General features: G+C 41.7%; 1 protein-coding gene across 2 annotated transcripts in view; it reads left to right on the top strand.

Moving 5' to 3' along the window:
* Positions 1-22,482, top strand: part of LOC120369671 (serine/threonine-protein kinase TNNI3K) — a 166,536-nt gene that overhangs the window by 135,191 nt on the left and 8,863 nt on the right. For both annotated transcript variants that reach the window (XM_039483218.1, XM_039483219.1), the window contains 2 exons: positions 8,579-8,638; positions 10,523-10,692. In XM_039483218.1, coding sequence (XP_039339152.1) covers positions 8,579-8,638; positions 10,523-10,692 — 230 coding nt within the window. The remainder of the gene's footprint in view (positions 1-8,578; positions 8,639-10,522; positions 10,693-22,482) is intronic.

Raw genomic sequence — 22,482 nt, 5'->3', positions numbered from 1 at the left:
CAAGTCTGATAGGCTCAAATTCCCTTGCCTCTTTCTAGAAAGGTCATTTTACCATTTTGAAATGCCACCCACTGACTCCCAAATGAAGGAAGCTTTATATAAACTCTTCAAAATGAAGTTAAAAACAGCTCAAAAAACCCAACCGCCTAGAATGAGCAACTCTACAACAAACGCGACACATAGACAAGAAAGGATAAGTCATATATAAAATTCTGTACTGAAAACCGACATTCAGAAAGTATTAAGGTGGTATCTTTAAGCACCCAAAATCAGGAAATGCCAAAATTAAGCCACAACCTTAACTCTGCCTGCTTCTGCGAATGCATTACCGTGCTGTTTAATTGCATCATCACTATCTCCAACAGGACAGTATAAAGTCATATGAGTTTTTTACAGCCTTAGCTAAATATGTCGTCTTGTATTAATATGTGAGATGTGGGGGAGCTGCATATGGGGGTGGGTTGGTCGCTCCCTAGGGCCTCAGTCTGTAGCAGGGCATAGGTGATGGTTGGTCGAGGGGCCAGGTCGTAGGATTCACTACTGTGCAGACACTCTGGGACATTTCCTCCAGGCTGTGAATGGAGGGGTGCTAGCATTGCAGATGCTACACCATTAGGTTGGGGTTGTGTCTGTGGTCAGAGAGAAAGGATTACTCCACTCTGTTGATCCCCCCCACCGCCCTGCCAAGATAGGGCTGAGTGTTTGTGTGTAGCTCAGTACAGCCTTTACTGAGGTTTTGCCGCTCTGAGGCAGAGGGAAAGCAGCACCTCTGCAGACCGGGGCACATTACAAACAAATGCTAATTTTTAATATGGTGGCTTTCCAAAAACTAAGATCAAGTTCCTGAATTTGTGGCACATGTCTCATGGGTCCAAACGGCCATTCAGAGGCTGGCATATGGTCATGGGTAACACATCAATGAGGCAGCAAATGGTTAATCCAAGTGATAGGTAAGCAGTTGAGGGCTTTTTCAAGGAACCTGAGCAGATGAATGTAAGGCCTGATGGCATCTCCAGCTGCATGGTGCCCCAAGCAATATTCCAGGGCATTGGTTCTCTCTGTACTCAGCGGGAGAAATATCACCTACCATTGCCCGCAAACCCCTTGTGATTGGTTTTGTTTGTTTTCCTTGGCAGTCTTCTATCCAAGCACTGACTAGGTCTAACCTTTCTTAGCTTGTGAAATCAAACGAGATCACAGCCTGAGGTGGTATGACTTCAGGCAATGGTATGTCTGCAGGCTAGACTTTAGATTATAAGGTAAAACTGTACATATGTATGTACAAGGACAGCAGTTGCCAGCTGCACAGGAATCTGTGCAACATACCAGGCACAATTGTTCCTTCATTCCGTAGGGAGGATGGCAACACTCTTTATGTATTTGATGGAATTTGACGGAGAGGAGAAAAACACTGTAACCAACCCATTCCAATCAAATGATTTGTGACAGTGGTTGCTACTAATGTTGCCTGCCATGTCCCAGTTTGAATCAATACCGAATATTAGGCTAAGTGATAAAATGTTCATCCAAAGTTCTACTGAATATACAAATGAAATTCAATGTTAATAAGTGCAAAGTAATTCACATTGGAAAAATAATCCCAAATATGCATATGAAATGATGGCAACTAAATTAGCTGTTACTGCTCAAAAAAGAGATCTTGGAGTCATGGATAGTTCTCTGGAAACATTTGCATAGTGTGTAGCAGCAGTCAAAAAAGCCAACAGAATGTTAGGAAAGGGATAGATAATAAAAGAGAAAATATCATAAGGTGGCAATATAAATCATGATACCTCCACACCTTGAATACTGCATTCAGCTCTTGTTGTCCCATCTCAGAAAAGATATATTAGAATTGGAAAAGTTGAAGAGAAGGGCAACAAAAATGATCATGCGTTTGGAACAGCTTCCATACATGGAACAATTAAAAAGACTGGGACTGTTCAGTTTAGAAAAGAGATGGCTAAGAGGGGATATGAAAGAGGTCTATAAAATCATGAATGTATGGAGAAAGTGAATAGAGAAATGTTATCTCCCCTTCACAAACACAAGAGCTAAGGGTCACCCAATGAAATTAATAGGCAGCAGGTTTAAAACAAACAAAAGGAAGTGCTGCTTCACACAATGCACAATCAACTCATTGCCATAGGATGTTGTGATGGCCAGAAGTATAACCGGGTTCAAAAAAATTAGATAAGTTCATGGAGGATAGATCCAGCAAGATGGTCAGGGATGCAACCCCATGCTGTGGGTGTCCTTAAACCTCCAGCTGCCAGAAGCATTTGGCACTGGTCGCTGTCAGAGAGAGGATCCTGAGTTAGATGGACTATTGGTCTGATCCCATGCAGCCATTCTTATGTTCTTATAACATGAAGGTTTGTAAAAGTCTGGCCAATTAATAAACACTGTTGACATAATTTTCAAAATTAGGTGCCCAAAGTTGGGTAACTAAACCCACAGTTGACAAATAGGATCAGAGTGTATTCAGCACTCCAGAAAATCAGACCGCGTATTTAAGAGCCTACCTATAAATGTAGGCCTTTAACATTAGGCACCCAAGTTTGAAGATTTTGGCCTGTATTTTTTTATATTAAGTTAATGTGCACAAAAAAAGAGGGCCAGAGTATACATTACCTACAAAGCAAAACACAGCTACCAGAGTAACATCCCGCCAATAGGAATTCATCTTTTTGTTTTTTAGAACAGCAGTAAAGTTCTTAGGATCTGAGTTACAGTTGGCCTCAGTTAGTTCAAGCACATTGTGAACTGCAGGGTTTTTGGAAGCTCTGCAGTTTATATCATTGGCGTTTTTGAGCAACCTGGTTGAAGAATTCACATAGCTCCTTAAGAAGAAAGCTAGATCACACAGTTTGCATGTGCAATTCCATTGATTTTGATCTAAGCTAAGAAGAATTAGCTGAGGGAGGTGAGAAAACGTATCTGGAATGAGCGCCAGCCTGTTTCGGGAAAGGTCCATTTCTTTCAGCTGAGGTAGGTGTTGGAAGGCATTTTTCTCAATGTAACTAATGAAATTGTTAGATAAATCCAGACTCCTAAGCCTATGAAGACATGCGGTTCCAAAGCTGCTGTCCGTAAGATTAGTGATGTGATTCCCATTTAGCTGCAGTCTCATAAGGCCCTTCATATTTTTGAACCAGGTCCCATAGATGTTCCTCAAAGCATTGTTGCTTAGCACCAGGACTTGCAGCTTTTGAAGCTCACTGAAGGTATTATCACTGATAGAAGAGCTCGATATTTGGTTTTGGTCTAGCAGTAGAGTCCTCAGATCTCGAAGGCCATTAAATGCATTTTCTTTAATGTCTGTAATTCTGTTGCTGCTCAGCCTTAGTAGAGTTACGTTGAACAGGAGGGACAAGTTGAAGCTTTCTACTGAAGTGATATTTCCATCAGTGACAATTAATGCTTTTGTGGTTACAGGAGCAGCTGTAAAAAAGGAATAGAGGCATTATCTACAGGCTGTAGGCATGGGCTGGGTCTCAATCAATATCTTAATACTAACAAAGGCTGTTACAGATGGGACAATCGTTTTTTTTCACTTCTGATTTTAAGGAAATGCTTCATATTTTATTTATTTAGATTTCTGAAATCCTTTATAGGCACCGCTTCAATAAATTAATACTGTGAGATAAAAGACTGCTCATCCCAGCTTGACAGGTACATGAATATTCACAAGCAAATGTACTGAGGGTATTAAAATAGATCCAAACCCCTCAGCCCTCTCCCATCCCCAGAAACCTGGAGGAAAGATGGACTTTGCAGTGTACTTGGATGATTAACTGATCTAGCCTCCGGTGGACCAAAGGGCTGAGCCCCTCACAGAGAACAGCCTGCTGCCAACTCTCTCCCAGTTACAGCAATGGCTCTCCAGCTCTAGTACCCTCACTGGTCTCAGCTATGGCACCAGTGCCTGGGGGATTTGCCAGGTCTCTACATTAGATGACTAGCTTCCAAGGTTAATACCAACCCTTTGCATTCCACCCAGACATGTTTTGGTCTCCAGAGCATCGGTGTAACACGCTTGCTGCATGAAACTCCATGTAATAAGCAGGCTGCAGCATTCTGCATTAGCATCAGTTTCCAAGTGATCTCAAGGTTCGGCCTCATGTAGAGGACATTGCAGCAATCAATCTCAATATGAAAAAAGGGGGATAGTTGTGGCAAGGTCCCTGCATCGGGGAGAAAAGGTCACATTCTTCTTGCCAGGCATAGATGTGGGGGGAGGAGCTACTGGCCATTGGCCCTGCTTGGGCATCCAGGAGCAGCCCAGGATTTAACACACCAGGTTACACACCTGTGTTACAAACTGCAGTAACAACACTCCCTCAGTCTGGGGCACCAATGGAAATTCTGCCAGCTCTTCCAGCTGCTTCCCCCAACCCACCAGCATAATCTCTGTCTTGTCTAGATTACATTGCAGCCAGCTAGCCCTCATCCGAGCTCATCTAAGTGCTGGGTTATTCATCATAACCTGCATGTCATTTCACATGCATCAGAACATTAGATTTTTTATTTTATTTTTTTAGCTGTGCACTGACATGACATATTTGTTCAAGAAACAGAAAACCATCTGTTCCACTAGACGTCAAAGTTAATGCATTGCTTACTACTGTCACTGTTGTTATTTTGGGAGGAATTTTTCATTGCTTTTGGAAGTGCGAAACTAACATTTTGTGCCAGACATAGTGCAGGCAAAGCGCTATGCTTACTTCCCACGTACAGCTCTGTCAGCAGGCCTCATTCCTGTCCTGCGACTAAAACTAATAAACATGAAGGGGGCCTTTTCTGTTATGGATGCCCTGAGGATTTTCACATGGCAGCCCCATATGCGCTGGTGAGCACAGACCCCTATCAGATACGTGTTGCATTAAATAAACTCCTCTGTGTGATAAAAGGAAAACGTCCTCTCAGCTTCAAACTATGGTCAATCCCATTGGAATGATCACCTGAGGGTGACTTGGAATGTTCTCTTCGGGAGTCCAGCAGCATTTGCATGATAAAAGGGATATCACAATAAGTTATTGCAGCATCTCTCCAACATATTTAAGCTATTGGACTCTTAGGGCAGTTTTTAAAATGACAATCAACAGACTGCACAGTAACATTCAAGCAAATAACCTTCTGATAACATAAAATGGTGTAGAAAGAAGTCTCATTTTATTTTTGTTTGTGTGGTTTGTTCCTGTTTCTGCATTAAGGAAAATATGCTGCTTTAACAGAAAACATTTATTGACTGACTGACTTACTAATTATGTGGTAGCACATACATTATGGCAATTGCACATGGCATCAGGTGATGTCACCTTTAGACAATCAGATCCTACAAATGTTACATTCTGGGAATTCAAAATACAATCTGTGTAATATGTTCAGTAACATAGAATAGCAATATTAGTAACATTAGTCTTCTCTGGCCTGGTCTACACAAGAAAATTACGTTGGCTTATGTCTATCCCGATTCAGGATACCACTTAAGAACCTGCTTAACTGATTCAATGGGACTTAGGTATATGTAATACTTTTCTGAATCAAGGCCTATATGACTTTGGACAAGTCACTGGCAGCCTGTTGATTTCACTGGGCTTTACATCCGGACCTTAACCGCTCTTTGATTTAGCATCCCCCTATGTAAACTGGACTTAATAACACTTACCCACCTTAGTGAAGCACTTTGAGAACTATGGATGAAAGACGGTTTAAGTGCCAAGTGTTATTTAGTTTTATGACTATTTGTACTTCTGGTTTCTTAAGCCGATAATGCCTTTCTGTTTTCTGTGCTAGTGTTAGAGGTGTGCTGCTTTTAGCAATAAACCAAGTATGTTCTTTAGCATCAGTATGAAAGTCACATTCGGTTTAAATTTGTTAATAAGGTGTCTTATTAAATTGTTGACTTAAGCAAACAATATGTAATGAATACAGTCAACGTATCTTGGTAGCATTTCCACAGCTCATTTAGCCCCAATAAAAAGAAACCATTGTTTCAGAATTATAATGTCATAATGCACTTTGATTCTAATCTCTATCGCTGGAATATCACTTAATCTTACTAATGCTGTAGAATTGCCTGGCAATCCAAAGTTCGTTCAGCCAGTGTAAGGCTTGAACTTTGCACAATATGTGAACAATAACTTATTAAAACAATCTTTTTTTTTAAGTGTCTTGCTGCATGAAATGACTCCTTTCTCAGTAACAAAGGTTTTCAATTACCTCTGAAGGCCTTAGAATAGTTTTGGTAAGGCCGCTAGGCAAAGAGAAATAAAACAATGTTATCACTCTTTAGACAGTGTGTGCAGAGATTTGCTTTCAGAAGCAGAGTCCAGAAACAGTCAATACAATTAGAGGACTGCAGTGAGCTCACTATATATAATAAATATCAGTTCTCTTGGAGTGTCTTACTTAATTACCTGGTATATATGTTAATCCTTGACACAGAGTAACATTTTCTGAGCATACCAGGCATGAGGAGGGACATGATGTTATTAACTGAATCACCAAAGCAAGTAGAATGAGCAATGTACCTAAAAGAAAAAGAGCATATATTTCATGGTATTGACATTTATTATTCAGGAATTAATTGCAAGTGGCTAATTAAGTACATTAGTGGCCTCTGCATTTTTTAAGGAGATTTTAATTTGTCATGAGAGAATGGTGAATTTTACGGCCCGAAAGATGTCCAGTGGACAGCACTTATGACTGAAATTTTCCATTACTCCTGGTTTATTAAAGATACAGTACAAGTAAGACAACAGTGTATGTTTATGTGATAGTTTGGTCCAGTTCTTAAAAGGGCCTCAAATTTAGAGGGCACAGCTTAGCATTTGCAATTAATTTAAGGCAAACTCATGGCTCATCTCACCTAACCACCAGACTGTACCCATGTTGCAGGTACTTAGACATCTACATGCTGCAAACTATAATTGTGGTTGTTTCAAAGGCACATTTGTTCCCAGAAAATAAAAGACAGTGACTCATAATCAGTTCCTTTTATATTGAGCTAGTTCTTGTGTTTTGATCAAAATAAAACTATGTGATTCTATCAGGTCCTGATTCAGCAAAGTACATAAACACATGCTTAACGTTAATAATTATGGGCCTAATCCATGTTCATTGAAGTCAGTGGGAGTCCTTCCATCAACTCCAATAGATCATTAATGTCAGTGGGATTTAATCACTCTGTAAGATGTGCTTACGTGCTTTGCAGAACTACTGCCACAGAGATTATGTTGTCAGGCCCAGTACAAGAAGACAGGCAGACAGATATCTCCATAATTACAGTCCATTTAATATAATGAATAGATTGAGATATCAAGCAAACCCCATGAAATAATTTCACATCCAGGCCTTCTGTAATGCCCAGAGAATGCTCCTCCATGCTCCTGATCACTGCCATAGAACAACTGAAGAAGAGACAGTCTTCAAGAACCCATATTTGGTTTTAAAAAAAAGAGTCTGTGCACTGGGGTCAGGATACATTGGAATAATTTAATCTATTCAGTGTTAACATAGAAGAGAAAAGCTATTCAATAAAGTGAATAGGTTTTTAAGTACTGAGTCTAGTTGTATTAATGCAAGGCACTCAGAAATATGAGACACAACAGCTTTCAAAAGTGTCCCCACTACTTCTCAGCTTGGAGCATGTAACAGGAGCTCTTAGCATCACGCAAGTTGGCCCTTTGCTGGGGACACATTGCACAGTGTGTCACAAGGCCCTTAGATTAGCAATAAGAACCTATTAGCGTAGTATGGCTACAACCCCACTAAATCTAACACTGAGATTTAGAGTCAAATTCTGAAGTCCTGCTCATGTGTGTTGTCTGGCTGCTGTCAGCGTGACTATTCATGTGAGTAAGAGCTGCAGGGACTGACCCTAAGACTCTTAAAGTGGGACGCGGGAGGGGAGGGGTTGCCACCAGCCCAAGAATTGATCCCTGTCTTGGCGTTAAAGTCTTCTTAAGTGCGCATCTGATAAGTTACACACTGGCAGGCCCTATAAAAACCAGAAGTACTGCACCTGTGGCTCCTAGAAAATGCTCATGCTATAAGATCTAAACATGCCATTTGTATAGGACATGCCAGTATACTCATGGTGGCACCAAGGAATGCAGAGAGAAGTGGAGAGGCTCCACAATCACTCCCCCCCCCCTTTTAATCTGTATAGTCAGGGCCGGCTCCAGTGCTTTTGCCGCCCCAAGCAGCCAAAAAAAAAACAACAACAACCCGCGATTGGCGGCACCTCGGCGGCAGCTCTACTGCTGCCGCTTCATAAAGAGCTGGACGTGCCACCACTTTCGGTTGGCGCCCCAAGCACCTGCTTGCTGCGCTGGTGCCTGGAACCGGCCCTGGGTATAGTGTCTAGAAGGAAGGTTAGAACCGGCTGTACGCGAACAGGCTTATCTGTAAATGGTGTCAGCTTTCCTAGTCAGAGCCTCCTACAAACGCAGATATCCACATTTTAAAAATCAAAACTGCAACTACCAGCCCCTCTTTTATTTGCAATACAAAATGTGCATACTCTCTCTCTCTCTCTCTCTCTCTCTCTCTCTCTCTCTTGTATTCACAGGGAAGACCAGAATTTTCTGAAGTAGTCACAAAATTAGAAGAATGCCTGTGCAATATTGAGGTAAAGATATAAGCTCCTGCAGTTAAGTAATGTGAATGCACCAAATGAGCAAATGTGAATGCAAGTTGGAGAGCAACACAAGTGTGAAAGAGACCATAGAATTTGTTGACCCGCTTCACCCAGTTGTAACCTCCCCCACTAAATTTTAAGGTGATACAGTAAACAATAGCCCCATGAGTGCCCTAAGAAGAAGAAGGCCAAAGGCCAGCCTGACAGAACACACTGTTGTGAGTATGATATGAGATCAGGTCTCTCCCTTGCTCTTGGCTCCCTGCATTTCCAGAGATGATAATGCTGCAGAGAGAGACTGTTCAGCATTGCAGGGATGTACCTTGCAGTAGTCTTAGGCAGACCCACTTCTCCCCACCCAGAAATCCCAGGACTGCTTGGCTAGAAAGAAGAATCTGACATGGATTTTCAGGAGGGGGATTAAAAGAGCAAACATAAAAAGAGAAATACAACGCTGCATTTCTGCTTCTCTCTATGGCTAATAAACAAATGGATCTATCAGCATTCAGCCCAATGAAGATAACCGATCAAACAGGAAGTGAGCTTGATTAGGGACTCCAGTCCTGAATTTACTCTGTGTGTGTGTGTGTGTGTGTGTGTGTGTGTGTGTGTGTGTACGCAAAAATTCCCCCTTTTCTTTAAAATGTATCACTGCTCTTGAGCTAAAGGGTCAGAGCAGACTCCCATAATCTATTACATTTCTTCATGCTCTGACTGCAGCAGGTTGCTTTATGTGTAGGTGGAAGCTTTTAAGTTTTTAGAACCAGTGAAGTACTATATCACAAGTAACCATGCTGTCTCATGGGAGAACTGGCTTCTGTGATACATAGGCAGCAGTGCATGTAGGATGAAATCTGGGCTATGAACCAAAAAAAGAAGCTTTATTTATCTGAGGAGTTAGTCTTAAGCTCCATTGTCTCCATGGCAAAACCCTGTTTAGGAGAGTTTTAAGGAACAAAATCTGTGGAGAGTTGTTAAGTGCTACAGCAACAAAGGATGAAATCTGGGGTGATAAGATTTTTTGTCCCTTTTGTTTCCTCTCCCCTCACTCCCAAAATTAATTTTGTTCCTTTTTAAACTTTTAAATGTGTCCTAGCACTACACGCTTGCCCTGCCATTCTGGGTTTGTACTTAGAGATTCGTGAGTTATAAGGCCAGAAGAGACTGCTGTCAGGGTGACCAGATGTCCCGATTTTATAGGGACAGTCCCGATTTTTGGGTCTTTTTCTTATATAGGTTCCTATTACCCCCCCACCCCCATCCCTTTTTTTCACACTTGCTGTCTGGTCACCCTAACTGCTATGCTCATCTAGCATAACTTCCTATAGAACACAGGCCATAGAATTTCACCCAATAATTCCTGAAGTGGAAGGAATTGCTCTTCCCTGCTACGTAAGTGAACACTATCAAGCCCAATAACTCACAGCTGAACTGGAGCGTATCTTTTAGAAACACATCCAATCTCGATTTAAAGACTCCAAGAGATGATGAATTTACCACTTCCCTCGGTAAGCTGCATGCAGCTCTCATCTGCTGCTGATCAAAGTCAGGAGGCACTGCTTTTTTCAGCCAATGCAGCAGAAGAAAGAAGGGACACAAATAGGGTGACCAGAGGGCAAGTGTGAAAAATTGGGACAGGGGGTGGGGGTAATAGGAGCCTATATAAGAAAAAGCCCCAAAAGTGGGACTGTCCCTATAAAATCAGGACGTCTGGTCACCCTAGACACAAATATTAATGAGAAAGAGGCGAATAAAAATAATCCAGGACTGCAGCAAAATTTTTGTGTTCTGTTGCACATGCTCAGTGCGTTGAAGCCTCTTTAACACTGTTAAGGCTCATGAGCAAATGTTGACAATGCTCTTTTTTAAATCCAGTTGATGTCTCCAGCCTCCAGCAACAGCAGTGGCTCTTTGTCTCCTTCCTCTTCTTCTGACTGTCTCATTGCACGAGGAGGTCCTGGCCGTAGCCATGTTGCAGCTTTACGTAGCCGGTTTGAGCTGGAATACGCCTTGAATGCAAGAGCTTATGCTGTTTGGTCACAAAGGTAAGTGGCAACCCCTTGAGGTTGGACTAGCTCTTACTATGGGACAGTGTGGTGGGCAGCATCAAGAAAGTGCATCCAAGGAGACATCCATCATCTTCCATAGACTGTGAGATTCCCAGATTAGGGACCACTCTTCTTGGGTGTTTGGTAAGCACCTTGTAGATAGTGGGCAATGCCATAACTAAATAATCATCTGATATGTAGTTGCTGCTGTATAAAGGTTTGAAAAGTGTTTCGGAATCCTAGCTTCTCAGACAGTCCTACAACAGTATGATGAGCCCGAGGTGTTTAAAATGTGATGGACTTTATCTGGTTGGGTAGGCCACAAGTGGGTGCTTCATTCTAAAGGTTTCACAAAATCTAATATTAATATAGATTTTGTTTATGATTTAAAAAAATAAAAACAGTGATGGGGGTATTTAGACAATTGCCTGCACTGGCTGGACTGCATACACAGCAACACTGCTCTACCGCAGGACAACAAAGAATGATGACTACCCATCGAGGGGTGTCATTACAAGTGTTCATCAGGTAGACACACATATTTCCACTACCTGCCAGTGAACCCGCAGGAGCCCGTGGATTTTTACATTATAGTTTGTTGTTTGCATTTGAAATTCTGAGCGAAGAAAAGTTAAGCAATCAAAATGCTTAGCAAAAAAAATAGTGAATAATTAATAGTATATGTAAACTACTAGGATAGGGGCTTCTGGCTACAAGATGGAAAAGCCAGGTCAGATAGCTGACAATCATTTCAATATGTGGGTGTAGCCAGTTGGTGCTGTTACACATAGTCCGTCAAGTTTTTTTCTTAGCATGGGGGCATTGTTCAGTCTTTAAAAATAGGCTTTATCATCAGTTATAGGATTCGATTTCTTATTAGGGGAACTGGGGCAAGTTTGAGCTTGCTTGAGCTAAAGGACCAGGTCTGTACCTTGGAGACAATAGCAGATTCATAAACGTCTATACATTATCTAGCCACTAGAGGGAACTGTGTTCATGTGAGACACATTCATAAAAACAAGCTAGTAGAAGTCAGGGCTCTTCTGGTGGCTCACCCAGTTAGCAGGCAGCAAAACCCTGCATAGATCTGCCAAGTAGATTTCACTGACTCCCTATGACAAACATAGCGTGTGAACTCTACCGAGATATAAGAGACATGGGCGTGGCCTTCTGGCCAGTGGGAACTAGAGGCAGAGAGAGTCATTCCTTCAGGGAACACTACATACAGCCAGGCTTGGGGAGAAAGTTATATTATTATTTGTGTTACCAGGAAACCTTCCTCCACCCTTGCTTAACGTTAAGATTACTTTAATATGAAGTGTGTAGCCATTATCTGGAGTGGTGTTTGAACACTCTCTCCTCACAGTGGCATATTGCAACAGCAATAAAATGCCATCATCTCCAGTAAATTAGTAGTTGTATGTATGTATGTATGTATGTATGTATGTACTAAATTTGGATTTCACAGACATAAAAAATGCCCAGCTCCCTGCCTCGAACAGCTTACACTCTAAGTAGACAAAGGTTTAAGGTAGTGGGAGAAGGCTGCAGTACAAAAGCAAAGTAAGCTGCTGTGGTTTTGCAATATGCTTCTTAGTGCCAGGCTCTCTTTTTTTGTTTGTTAGTTTGTTTGTTTTAATTTAAATTGTGATCTGAGCGAAATGAAAGGACTGAAGTGAGGCCTGTGGACAAAATTATTGCGCTAATGATGGTGCACTGATATTAAATGGAATCAGCAGGGCTAGACTGTGACTAGAACTATGCTGCAGGAGAACCTGCGTGGGCCACCTGTCCAGGGGTATTCTGTATCTGGACACATCCCTGGAGTGGGTGGAGTCTTGGCTCTGCGCAATGGGCAGCCAGCATGTTGCAATTCGCTGCCCCTATATGCCAGGAGCAAATTACTCTCTCCTGACCCTGTCTCCTTCCTCCCACAAGAGGGAGGAAGCAAGGAAGGAATTGTGCCTCCAGATGTGTATCCAAGTCACAGGGCTTCCTGGGACTGCCCCTGAGTTGCCCAGGGTTCTGTCTAGAGTGAGCATTTAGTCCTTAGTGTTCAAGAGACATCAGATGAAATCCTGACCCCCTGGCAGTAATAGTAAAACTCCCAATGACTTTAGTAGGGTCAGGACTTCACCCCTAATATATGCTACAATTAAATCAAAACAGAGGAACAGCAAATGCTATAAGGACTGATGCTAATATATGTGTTACATTTCTTTACAGAAGAGAAGCCATTACAGAATTTTCTGTGGCTGTCTGAGATCTATGTTCTCTGTATTATTGTAACATTAAGGTTCATATCTGAAGTAGTCTGTGCTACCACTTGGGAGACCTGGGTTTGAGGGCAAATTTAACAATCTCCCTTCTCAGTCTCCTGGGGACTGACAGCACTGCTGAAATGAAATGACACTTAATTTCTGCTAGAAGACACAGATTTATGCTTTACTCTCTAGCACCACCAAGCAGTCAAAAACTGTAACAGCAGAGAAACCACCTGGACATCCTGCCCTCCTGGCTCTTATGGGGAGTGAAAGGCCTGAGCTGGAAAGTAGTGGCCCCAGATGGGGAGGGAGGGACCGCACAGCTGCACTTAGATGTGAAGGCTTTCCATGTTAAAAATAGAAATCCTCATCTGGTGAAATAAAAGCTCTGCTTTAAATGTGAGAGGGAAGTGAAGGTGGGGATTGGGGTCAGGAGAAAGGAAGAGAGACCCTGCTTTAATCCTTCTTCCGTAAAGAACCAGATAGTGCTGTGGAATGTAATAGTTTTGCAGGAAAAGAATGAGGGAGTGACATATTTAGGTTACAGTGCAGACACCCGAGAGAGAGAGTGAAGAAGCTATTGCTACAGCCTGCCTGCTCCTATAATTTAGTATTCTCAGTATGCCAGCCATGCTCGTTAGTTCATTGAATGGGTTCCTCTATAACCCAAAGGGTTATTGAAAGTCCCCTCTCCCCGCTCTCAATTTCTCTGCAACAAAAATTAACTAAATGCTACCCTATAAATAGAACTTAGAAAGCTTCACCTAGAGGCAAAATGTACAATAAAATGATAATGATTTCTGCAGTTTTTCAATTATACAACATACTGAGATGATTAATGACTTGACTTTCTAATGACAATGGTTTCTGAAGGTTTTAATTTTGGGAAATGTATACGTTTGGAACAGAGAGGGGCTCTGTATTTCTGGCTGCATTCCACTGGAATATTTCTCCATCTCTTCTACTTTCTCAGTTCTGACCACTTCATATTCTCTGCAATACTGTGCAGTGTGCAGCTTGGTAACGCAGCTGAGACAATTCATCTAATGAAATCTCCCTGTCCCATACATGGAGTTAAGCAGGCATGACACTGAAGTTATTTGCTTGCTTCTTGCCTTGTAACTTTAGTGTTTGTGTTTAGTGAGTCTCCCTCCTGCGTGGCAGCAGTTACCATGTGTGAAGTAATAAGAGGCGGGTCACAGTGCCCTCGTAATGAATTGGGTGCAATAGCAATGCATTCTGATTGCTTGTCTAATCAGGCTGCTTAATGTATCAACCCATCACACAGTAGAAGCTTTAATAGTTGATTTTCTACTTCTTTACACCTTTAGCGCTTCTTATATGAGGGCAGATTTGCAGAAGAATAACATTCCTCTTATTCTAAGTAGACCCCAGACTCAACGGAGTTAGGATGAAGCAGAATGATTTTGTGCCTCGTTTTCTTTGAAGTGTGAAATTAACACATTCTTAAGCATTGGTTACAAACTATGGTGTAGATGTGTTTGAAACCATGCTGTAGGCCAGCTCAGGTGGCCAAAGATTTCTATGTAGAGCCTGGTGTGACCTACCATGGTACTAAATGAATTCCCTCTCCATTCTGGACAGGGGCGTCATGCCAGAAACATGCTACAAGAACAGTTCCCTGGCACCATTCAAACAGAACCTTGTTTGATAACTGCTTCTGAATAAGGTTGCTACCAACATAGTTCAATCTGTAGTGTGGGCAGGGACCTACATTTTTGTGTGATGTATGCAAGAATAGCTTCCTCCTATGCAGAACTTGGCCCACCTTGTATTGTATTGTGTTGCGTTGGCTTGACCTGACTATAGACACATTTAATATCACTCGCACGCTACTATTTATTTCCATATATTATTGATAGTACAGACGTGCCAGAGACCCCAGTCAGAATCTTCACCCCATTGCACTTTGTGCGATCCATGCAGATATAGGAAAGATGCAGTCCTTGCCCCAGATAGCCTCCATCCTGCAAAGATATGCATGCAGTCAGACCTGTATGCCCATGCGTTGCCTCATAATTAATACCATGTGAACGCTATAGAAATACGTCTCAAGCCAAGCCAGCGAAAGGGCTTGTAGCTACAGGAGTCTGCTTGTGGACATCTTTCAAAGATAGAAGCCTAAGAAGGCAGTGGTGCCACTAGCAAACCACAGAGCTTCTATTTTGAATCTGGGCAGTGTACGTGTAGGACACACACACACATTGAGATTCCAGCCACAGGCCGGGAGATTCTACTTGCAGTGCCTCAGCACAGGTTTGGAAAAGAAACATGATACATCCAGGAAGCAGCTGTGCAAGACCAAGGCATTTTGAGTGATCGGGTTCCTCCAGCAAGAAGACTCTTCTCTGTTTTGTTAAATAGCATAGACTAAAACACCAGCTCTATATTCCCCACCCAGCTTCTTTCCATCTCTGGCACCACTGAACTTTTTCCTAGGTAGCTGTCCACTTGGAGTAAGGATCAGAGCTGTGTCCTTTGCTAACCACTAAAAAGAGGAGGGAGCAGGAGAGAAAAGCCAAGTTGAAATTCTTCCCCACACAATCCCTAAGGAAAAGGCCTTACATTTTTATTAAGGGAAAGGTCATTTTTCCAAGCTTTATCGCTACTTCTGCTTTCCTTAAGCTGCTGTTTCCCCTCACTCCAAACCTGACATCCAGAGAGGCTGTGTTAAGTGATTTATTAAAGTTTCTGTTATTCTAGTTGTTTATTATCATTTTTTATCCAGTTGACAACAACTTGTCGAGTCATCCTTTCAGTGAAGTGTTTGTGTGGATGGGGCTAAGAAAGATGTTCTAAGGATGAGCAGCTTTAGAGATTTAGCTTTTCTGCCTCCTGTTAAATCAAGGCCATGGTACAGGGTTGCCGCTTTTCATGCAAGCGTGTACGTGTATTGTAGTCCCCCTACCAACAGCTGAATTCTCAGCAGCTCTGTGGTTTTTGTAGATATTTAAAATTCATGAGCTTCTCGGTCCCCTCTGGCTGCTTTGGCCTGAAAGTAGAAAGTGGCCCTTCAGCCACTTTGAGGATTTCCACTGCTAATGCTACACTGACTTTTGCCTGGAGTCTGGCCTGGCAGAAATCAGGCCTTGGACCAGGGATACAAAGCTCCTTAAAGCAAGCTTTGCTACCCCCAGTCCCAACTGATTCTGTATAAAACACAGTTGGCCAGACCTGAGGATCTCGGCCGCTTTCTCTAGGCTAGTGCCTTGGTATTAATTTTGTGAGATGCTGCACTAAGTAATTCAAGCCAAGTTTCCCCCAAGTTTTGTTGGAGCTGCACCCTAATAGCATGCAGACGCACAGAGGGGTTGCTATGTTCCTTTCAGGTACATAGTTATCTTTCTATGATTTTATGTTTTGCATTAGTCTTTGCCTCTAGTGTGCTCGTCCACAAACGGGGCGGGGGGGGCTATAAATTACAAATTAATATTAATAATGTTTCTAGGACCACAAATGCACATGACTTTATACTGTGGTAGGTCAGCCCCAAAGATCTTCTAATCTAAAGGCAGGCACACAAGCAAGCTAGAGCAGAACATAAATGTGAGGGGAGGGGGGAACATGGCCATTATTGGATGGTTCACAGAAAAGTCGTAGTTGTTCCATGGAGGAGATGAAGAGAACTTTGCGTGCAGAGCAGGGAGCTTATCCCAGGAATATAGGGTAGCATGAAAAGACACAATGTGGGTATTGGGCAAAAGGGATACATGTTCCAGTCAGAAGGGAAGCTGGGGCACAGAGAAGGGACAGGAGGAGCCTATAAGGAGAGTAAGGCAGAAGAAGAATACTGAGGATATTAGGCTTAGACAGAATGAGCTTTCCTTGCTTCTTTATAGGAATCTCTCTCTGTCCCTGTTCTCTTTCTGCTTCCTACCTGTACTGGATGCTGGTGCTTAGCTTCCTCCAGAGCCATGACAGTGCCACTCCATGCATCAGCAAGCGGTGGCACTCTAAGAAAACTGCATCTGTCAGTCCCCGGAGCAAAGTACTTTATCTTTTTAATGCACGTCTCAGAGCAGCTGGGAAAGCAAGAGCCCCAGGAACAGGCCTGAGCCTCACAACACTCACCTCAGCCCTAGAATAATATTTGCATTGAGGCTGGAAATACAGACAAACTCTAAGCAAACCTAAAACAAACAGCCTGTATCCTGCCATTGGTAGCTAACGTTAAACATTTCATGTTCTGTCACTTGGACAAGTGATTGAGTCGCCCTTTTTTGTTTCATGGCTTTGTGTTTTAGAGGTTGAAAAGCTGGATTGATGAGCTTTGCCAGAGAAAAACATTTGAAGAGTAAGTGAAGCTGATGACACGTTACTTTACAGTTTAGTGGAATCCAGCAAATCTCATTCTATTATCCTGTCAAAGTTTCACAAAAGGAAGACCTGAAAGCATATTTTTAGAAGATCCTTAATAGAAGCCAGGAGCCATGAATACATCTGCTATGTTCAGATATGTCTAGTGGTGACAGACCTTTGTTTTTCTTTACTCTGTGAAGTAAATAATATCCCCAAAGACTAATTAAGTTTAAATAAAGTTCTGTTTAGTAATGCGGCTTCTGCCTGCACTTCGAAAAGTGTCAGAGTCCTAGAGCCATGGCTAATGATATTTTCAATTCAAAGGCTTCTCAAGGGTTACGTAAGCATATTCACTGAAGGCAGACCAAATGAAAAAGCTTCTTTTTTAAGTACAGAACTGAAATGCAGTTTTTATGGAGCATTTAAAACCAACAGTCCTTGTTTATTCTCCCAACTGAGTATCAGATATGGTCTGATAGAGGTGGGCTCACTTTTATGCCTAGAACAGTTCAAAAGCATTTCAGTAAATTCTCTGTTTGCCAAGCATACCCACGAACAGTATTGTTTGAAAATATAAAAGAGGATGATTATTTGCTAGGTTCTCACCATGGCTGGCTTATATAATATGCATATATGTACCAATACAGTAGAACCCTCATATGGTCCTTTCTAAAATCTTCACAGAACAATTTTACATTGGGTGAAATTTCACTGTCACTGGAATTGCAATTTCCATGTTGTTGTGCATTGGAACACTTAGTTACTTTCATTCTAGTCCAGATTCTAGTCCAGTGTAAACAGAATGTCTCGGGATCTGAGGCTAAATCTACACTACTGCTTGTGTCGGCATAAGTTATGCTGCTCAGGAGTGTGAATAAACCACCCCACTGAGTGACACAAGTTACACGGATATAAGCGCCAGTGTGGACAGTGCTATGTCGGCAGGAGAGCTTCTCCCACCAACGTAGCTACTGTCCCTTGCAGATGTGGTTTTATTATGCCAACAGGTGAGTTTGCTCTCTCTCCCATCAGCATAGCGTGTTTTCACCAGACACACAGCAGCGGTGCAGCTGCAGCACTGTATGTGTAGACATGCCCTGAGCTCGTACTCATGTAGGTGACAGGCAGAAGACATGAATAAAGTGTATTAGTTCTCCAGATTGCAACATATATCCTATCATGCAATTGGTCCCTGTACAGAACTGCCATTGTCATCAGGAACTAATATGTCCAACTGTGCGAGAATAATAATTACAACTAATTGGCTTGCTTGGTATATGGTCAGGGTTTCAGCTGCGCCTCCACCTATGCAGTCACAAAATTGCAATGCACATACTTGCACATCCAACTACAGACAGATCAAAAATTCCAACCTCAGCATACATAGACCGCTTAGAATTTGCACTGAAAAAACACATTTGCCCAGTGGATTTCATGGGTGTAAATGATAACTCTTGCACACACATGCACACAGTTTATGTATACTTCCAAGTAAATATGCCACAGAGTTTCAGACCTTTGCCATTGACTTTAATGGGACCAGGATTTCAGCCCTTGAGTACTGGGTGAATTGAAGGCATTATGTAGTTGTAAGACCCTATGGGTGTAGGTGCTGTTTGAAATGGCTCTTGTGAGCAGATTTCAGCTGAAATTTATGAGCGTTCCAACCATCTGACAATGGCTCAGTAATAATGACAGTAAACTTCAGATGATCACTGTTTCATTCCCAGTTCTGTTTCTGAGATGAAACAGTGGACACAGGGAGGCCAATCACACACTTGAAAACATACTACCTGTCGAGGATTTGTATCCTGATCCCGCTACTCTGCAGCTGTACAAAGAAGGGAGGCAGGGGAAGGAGTGACTCAGATTATATTCTTCTGCTTGGCTTTTCCTTTTATACCAAGATTCTTTGGCCATTTTTTTGCCTGGCTGTTTGTCATGAGTCTAAAGTTGCTGCGCTCAGGCCCACAATGTACAGTGAGATACAAGACACAAATGACAGGCAGTAGGCTCAAGAGCTTTGAAGAGTTTGTTTGCCAGCAGGGAGACCAGTTTACTGCAGCTCTACTCTAGGGGCATCTGTCTGCACTTTCCAAGAGCCAGACTCCAAATGAGGCGGCTGATCCAAACAGGTATAAATAAAAGAAGTGTGTTCCTATGGGAACCTTTGCAATATTAGATTACCTATTCCTCAGCTAGGATTTCCTTTCAGTCTAGTTTCTCATAGAGAATCATAGACTTCAGGGTACATTTTCAGAGCAGTGCTTGTGGAATTATGCTTCTTAGCTCACTAAAAAACATATTTAAGATTTATCCCATAGCTAATCCATTTGCAAAGTGACCTTAAATCCTGAACAACAGGCTGACTGTCCTTCTTACAAACCAAATTGTTTACAACAGATTTGCAAAAATGTCATGGTAAAATATCAGTGCAGACACAGGTTCACCTACATTAGATGATGGTGATGATTATGAAAGAAAAATGTCTGACATACCCACCCACCAATAAATATTATTTTATCACAGCTGAATGGGTGAGTAGAATTTTGCAAGTGTAATTTAAGGACTTTCTATTGTGTGTTTATCCCCTAAAATTTCAGTGTGGGGAAAGCACCAGAAAATCATTATAGGAATCCATCTACTCCTTATTTTGCACAAAATAAACAGATTTAAAGTCAAACTTTACTACTGCATATACCTAACAGCTCTTTGGGACAGGGACTGATTCTTACTATGTGTTTGAACAAATACTAGCACAATGGAGTTCAAATTCTGGTTAGCACCTCTCGGTGCTACTGTAATAGCAATAAAAAATATCAATACTTAATAATATATGGGCCTTCAGGAAGTCAAAAATCTGTCCTCTGTTCTGAAGGGTTCTTAAAAATATTCTTCAAGTTCAGGGAAGTTTTCCGCTTCCTGATCTAGAAGCCGTCTCTGTGAATAGTTTATATCCAGTATTGAGATGGGTGCTACCCTTGCAGTATCTTCTATCCAAGGAGCTAAAGAATTTCTACAGAAAAGCTGTATCAGCAAAGGCTGCCCAGTGGAATAACTAGCTGCAGTATGAACCATGTGCTTAGTCAATATTGCAGATATATACTTTGCTCTTGATTTGTGTATTCAAGGTGGTCTGGTTTACACAATTAAGATATTGTTTCTATAGCAAAGCCCATTTTTAAAAAAAGAAAATTTTGTTCTTTAGTACCAAATCAATTTTGATTTGTATTTAAAATGGAATATTAATTATACGAAACATTAGTTTAGATAGTGGCATGGTAGATGCAATGAGATTAGATCCGGGACAGCGATATATCTAGACGTGATATATCGATCCCCGAACGTGCTCCTGTCGACTCCGGAACTCCACCAACGCGAACGGCAGTAGCGGAGTTGACAGGGGGAGCCGCGGACGTTGATCCCGTGCCATGAGGACGGTAGGTAACTCGATCTAAGATACTTCGACTTCAGCTATACTATTCACGTAGCTGAAGTTGTGTATCTTAGATCGATCCCCCCCCCCAGTGTAGACCAGCCCTCAGCCCCACAAAGAGATTTTGCAAGGATCACCAAATGCTTCCTCTTTACAGAAAAGTCCTACAGGATATAATAGAAAACGATAGCCTTTCTATGTGTTTTTTAAACCATCCTATAGAATTAAATAGAAATTCATATCTTTGTGAGATAGAATTCTGTAGCTTGCTCCAAGAAACCTATGGAAAGGAGCTTATTCATGATTAAAGTCTGTATTTCACATAACTTCTATCAAAACCTGTTTTTTCATTGTTATACAGTTCTGCAGGACTCTTCCAAAGGGCTTGCAGGACTGTTCATGCATGTCTTTCTACAAGTTTTCATGACATTGTCTCTTTCTATGGACACCCTAGCAACCAAAAAATCCTAAGTTCTAATGTCTATGGGAAATGAATGAAAAGGTTCAAAATACAATTTACATTTTTTAATTAAAATTGATGTTCATTAATCCTTTTCTGCAGCATCTACCTCGTTGTGTTTTACACACACACACACACACACACACACACACTGAAAGCCATCATAAGCTCAAAGGACTGATAAAAATTGGTGCTCAACGGAAGTTTTCTTTTCTTAAGACTGGGGATATATTAAGAGTGATCCTTTGTACATTTTTTGTGCAGAGTAAATACAGTGACATATACATTGTTTTCTTTTGTATGTACCCACCATACATGCACACAAAGAGAGTGAGAGAGAGAGTCTGGCTTTATAAAGTCCTGTATTAATGCAAACATCCCCGAAGATTCGATATGCTTTTTACTCAAAAACAAAACAATAGTTATAAGTTTGTAGCCTCTGTGGAATATTTCAAATACTTGGCAATGATCCATGTTTTGCACGTTGAAGGAATTCTCTAGTTTTAAATCATTAGATTCATACCGGCCTGTCTTAACAACAGAGCAGCATGAGATTCCTTCGAAGAATTCTTGTGACCCAGTACAGGACGCTGAGGTAAATAAAGATGAGTTCTCTGCACTCAGAAGAAAAAGGAACAGTATTCTGTACAGGAAGCTCAAACCAATGTGCTTCACAGAAATGGACTTGTGCTTTACAGAGTCACTGTGTTTCTCTAAGCCATTGTATCAATGTAGGCTGGAATTTTCAAAGGAACCTCAGGGAATTTGGTGCCCCACTCCAATTGAAATTCACCTAACTCCCTTGCATTCCTTTGAAAAACCCCAGCCACAGGCTTAATGCATAATATCTGTATACCACTCACTGGACATGACATGTCATGTATATTCAGGGTCCAACACATAGAAGTGAGGTGATCAGAGACAAACTTTTATTTCTCTCTATGAACATACATATATGTATACACTTATAATGCTTGAGTGAAGGGAAATAGAAGGTCAAAATGTTGGATCCCAGACATACAGCGCATATTATATCTGTTGAACTGTACAAATGCACTTTCCCTGCTATTGTGAGACCATATGTGATTAATATGGCAGCTGAGGAATCTAGATGTCTTACTTTGGCAGCATTCCCCTGGAATAGTGGGCACACCCTTTGAACAGCTTGCCAACTATTTATGAGGGTAAAATATTCAAAAGCAGCCTGGTCACTTATTAGTCTAACTGCTATTGACTTTCCAGGGGATTTAGGCTAGGTTTGCGTGGCTCTGCAGTTCATACTACAGGGCTATGAATGCAGCGTGCAC

This window comes from Mauremys reevesii, linkage group 8 (assembly GCF_016161935.1).
Source record: "Mauremys reevesii isolate NIE-2019 linkage group 8, ASM1616193v1, whole genome shotgun sequence".
Classification (NCBI taxonomy): domain Eukaryota; kingdom Metazoa; phylum Chordata; order Testudines; family Geoemydidae; genus Mauremys; species Mauremys reevesii.
Note: the sequence above shows the minus strand (reverse complement) of the source record. Positions and strands in the feature narration are given on the sequence as shown.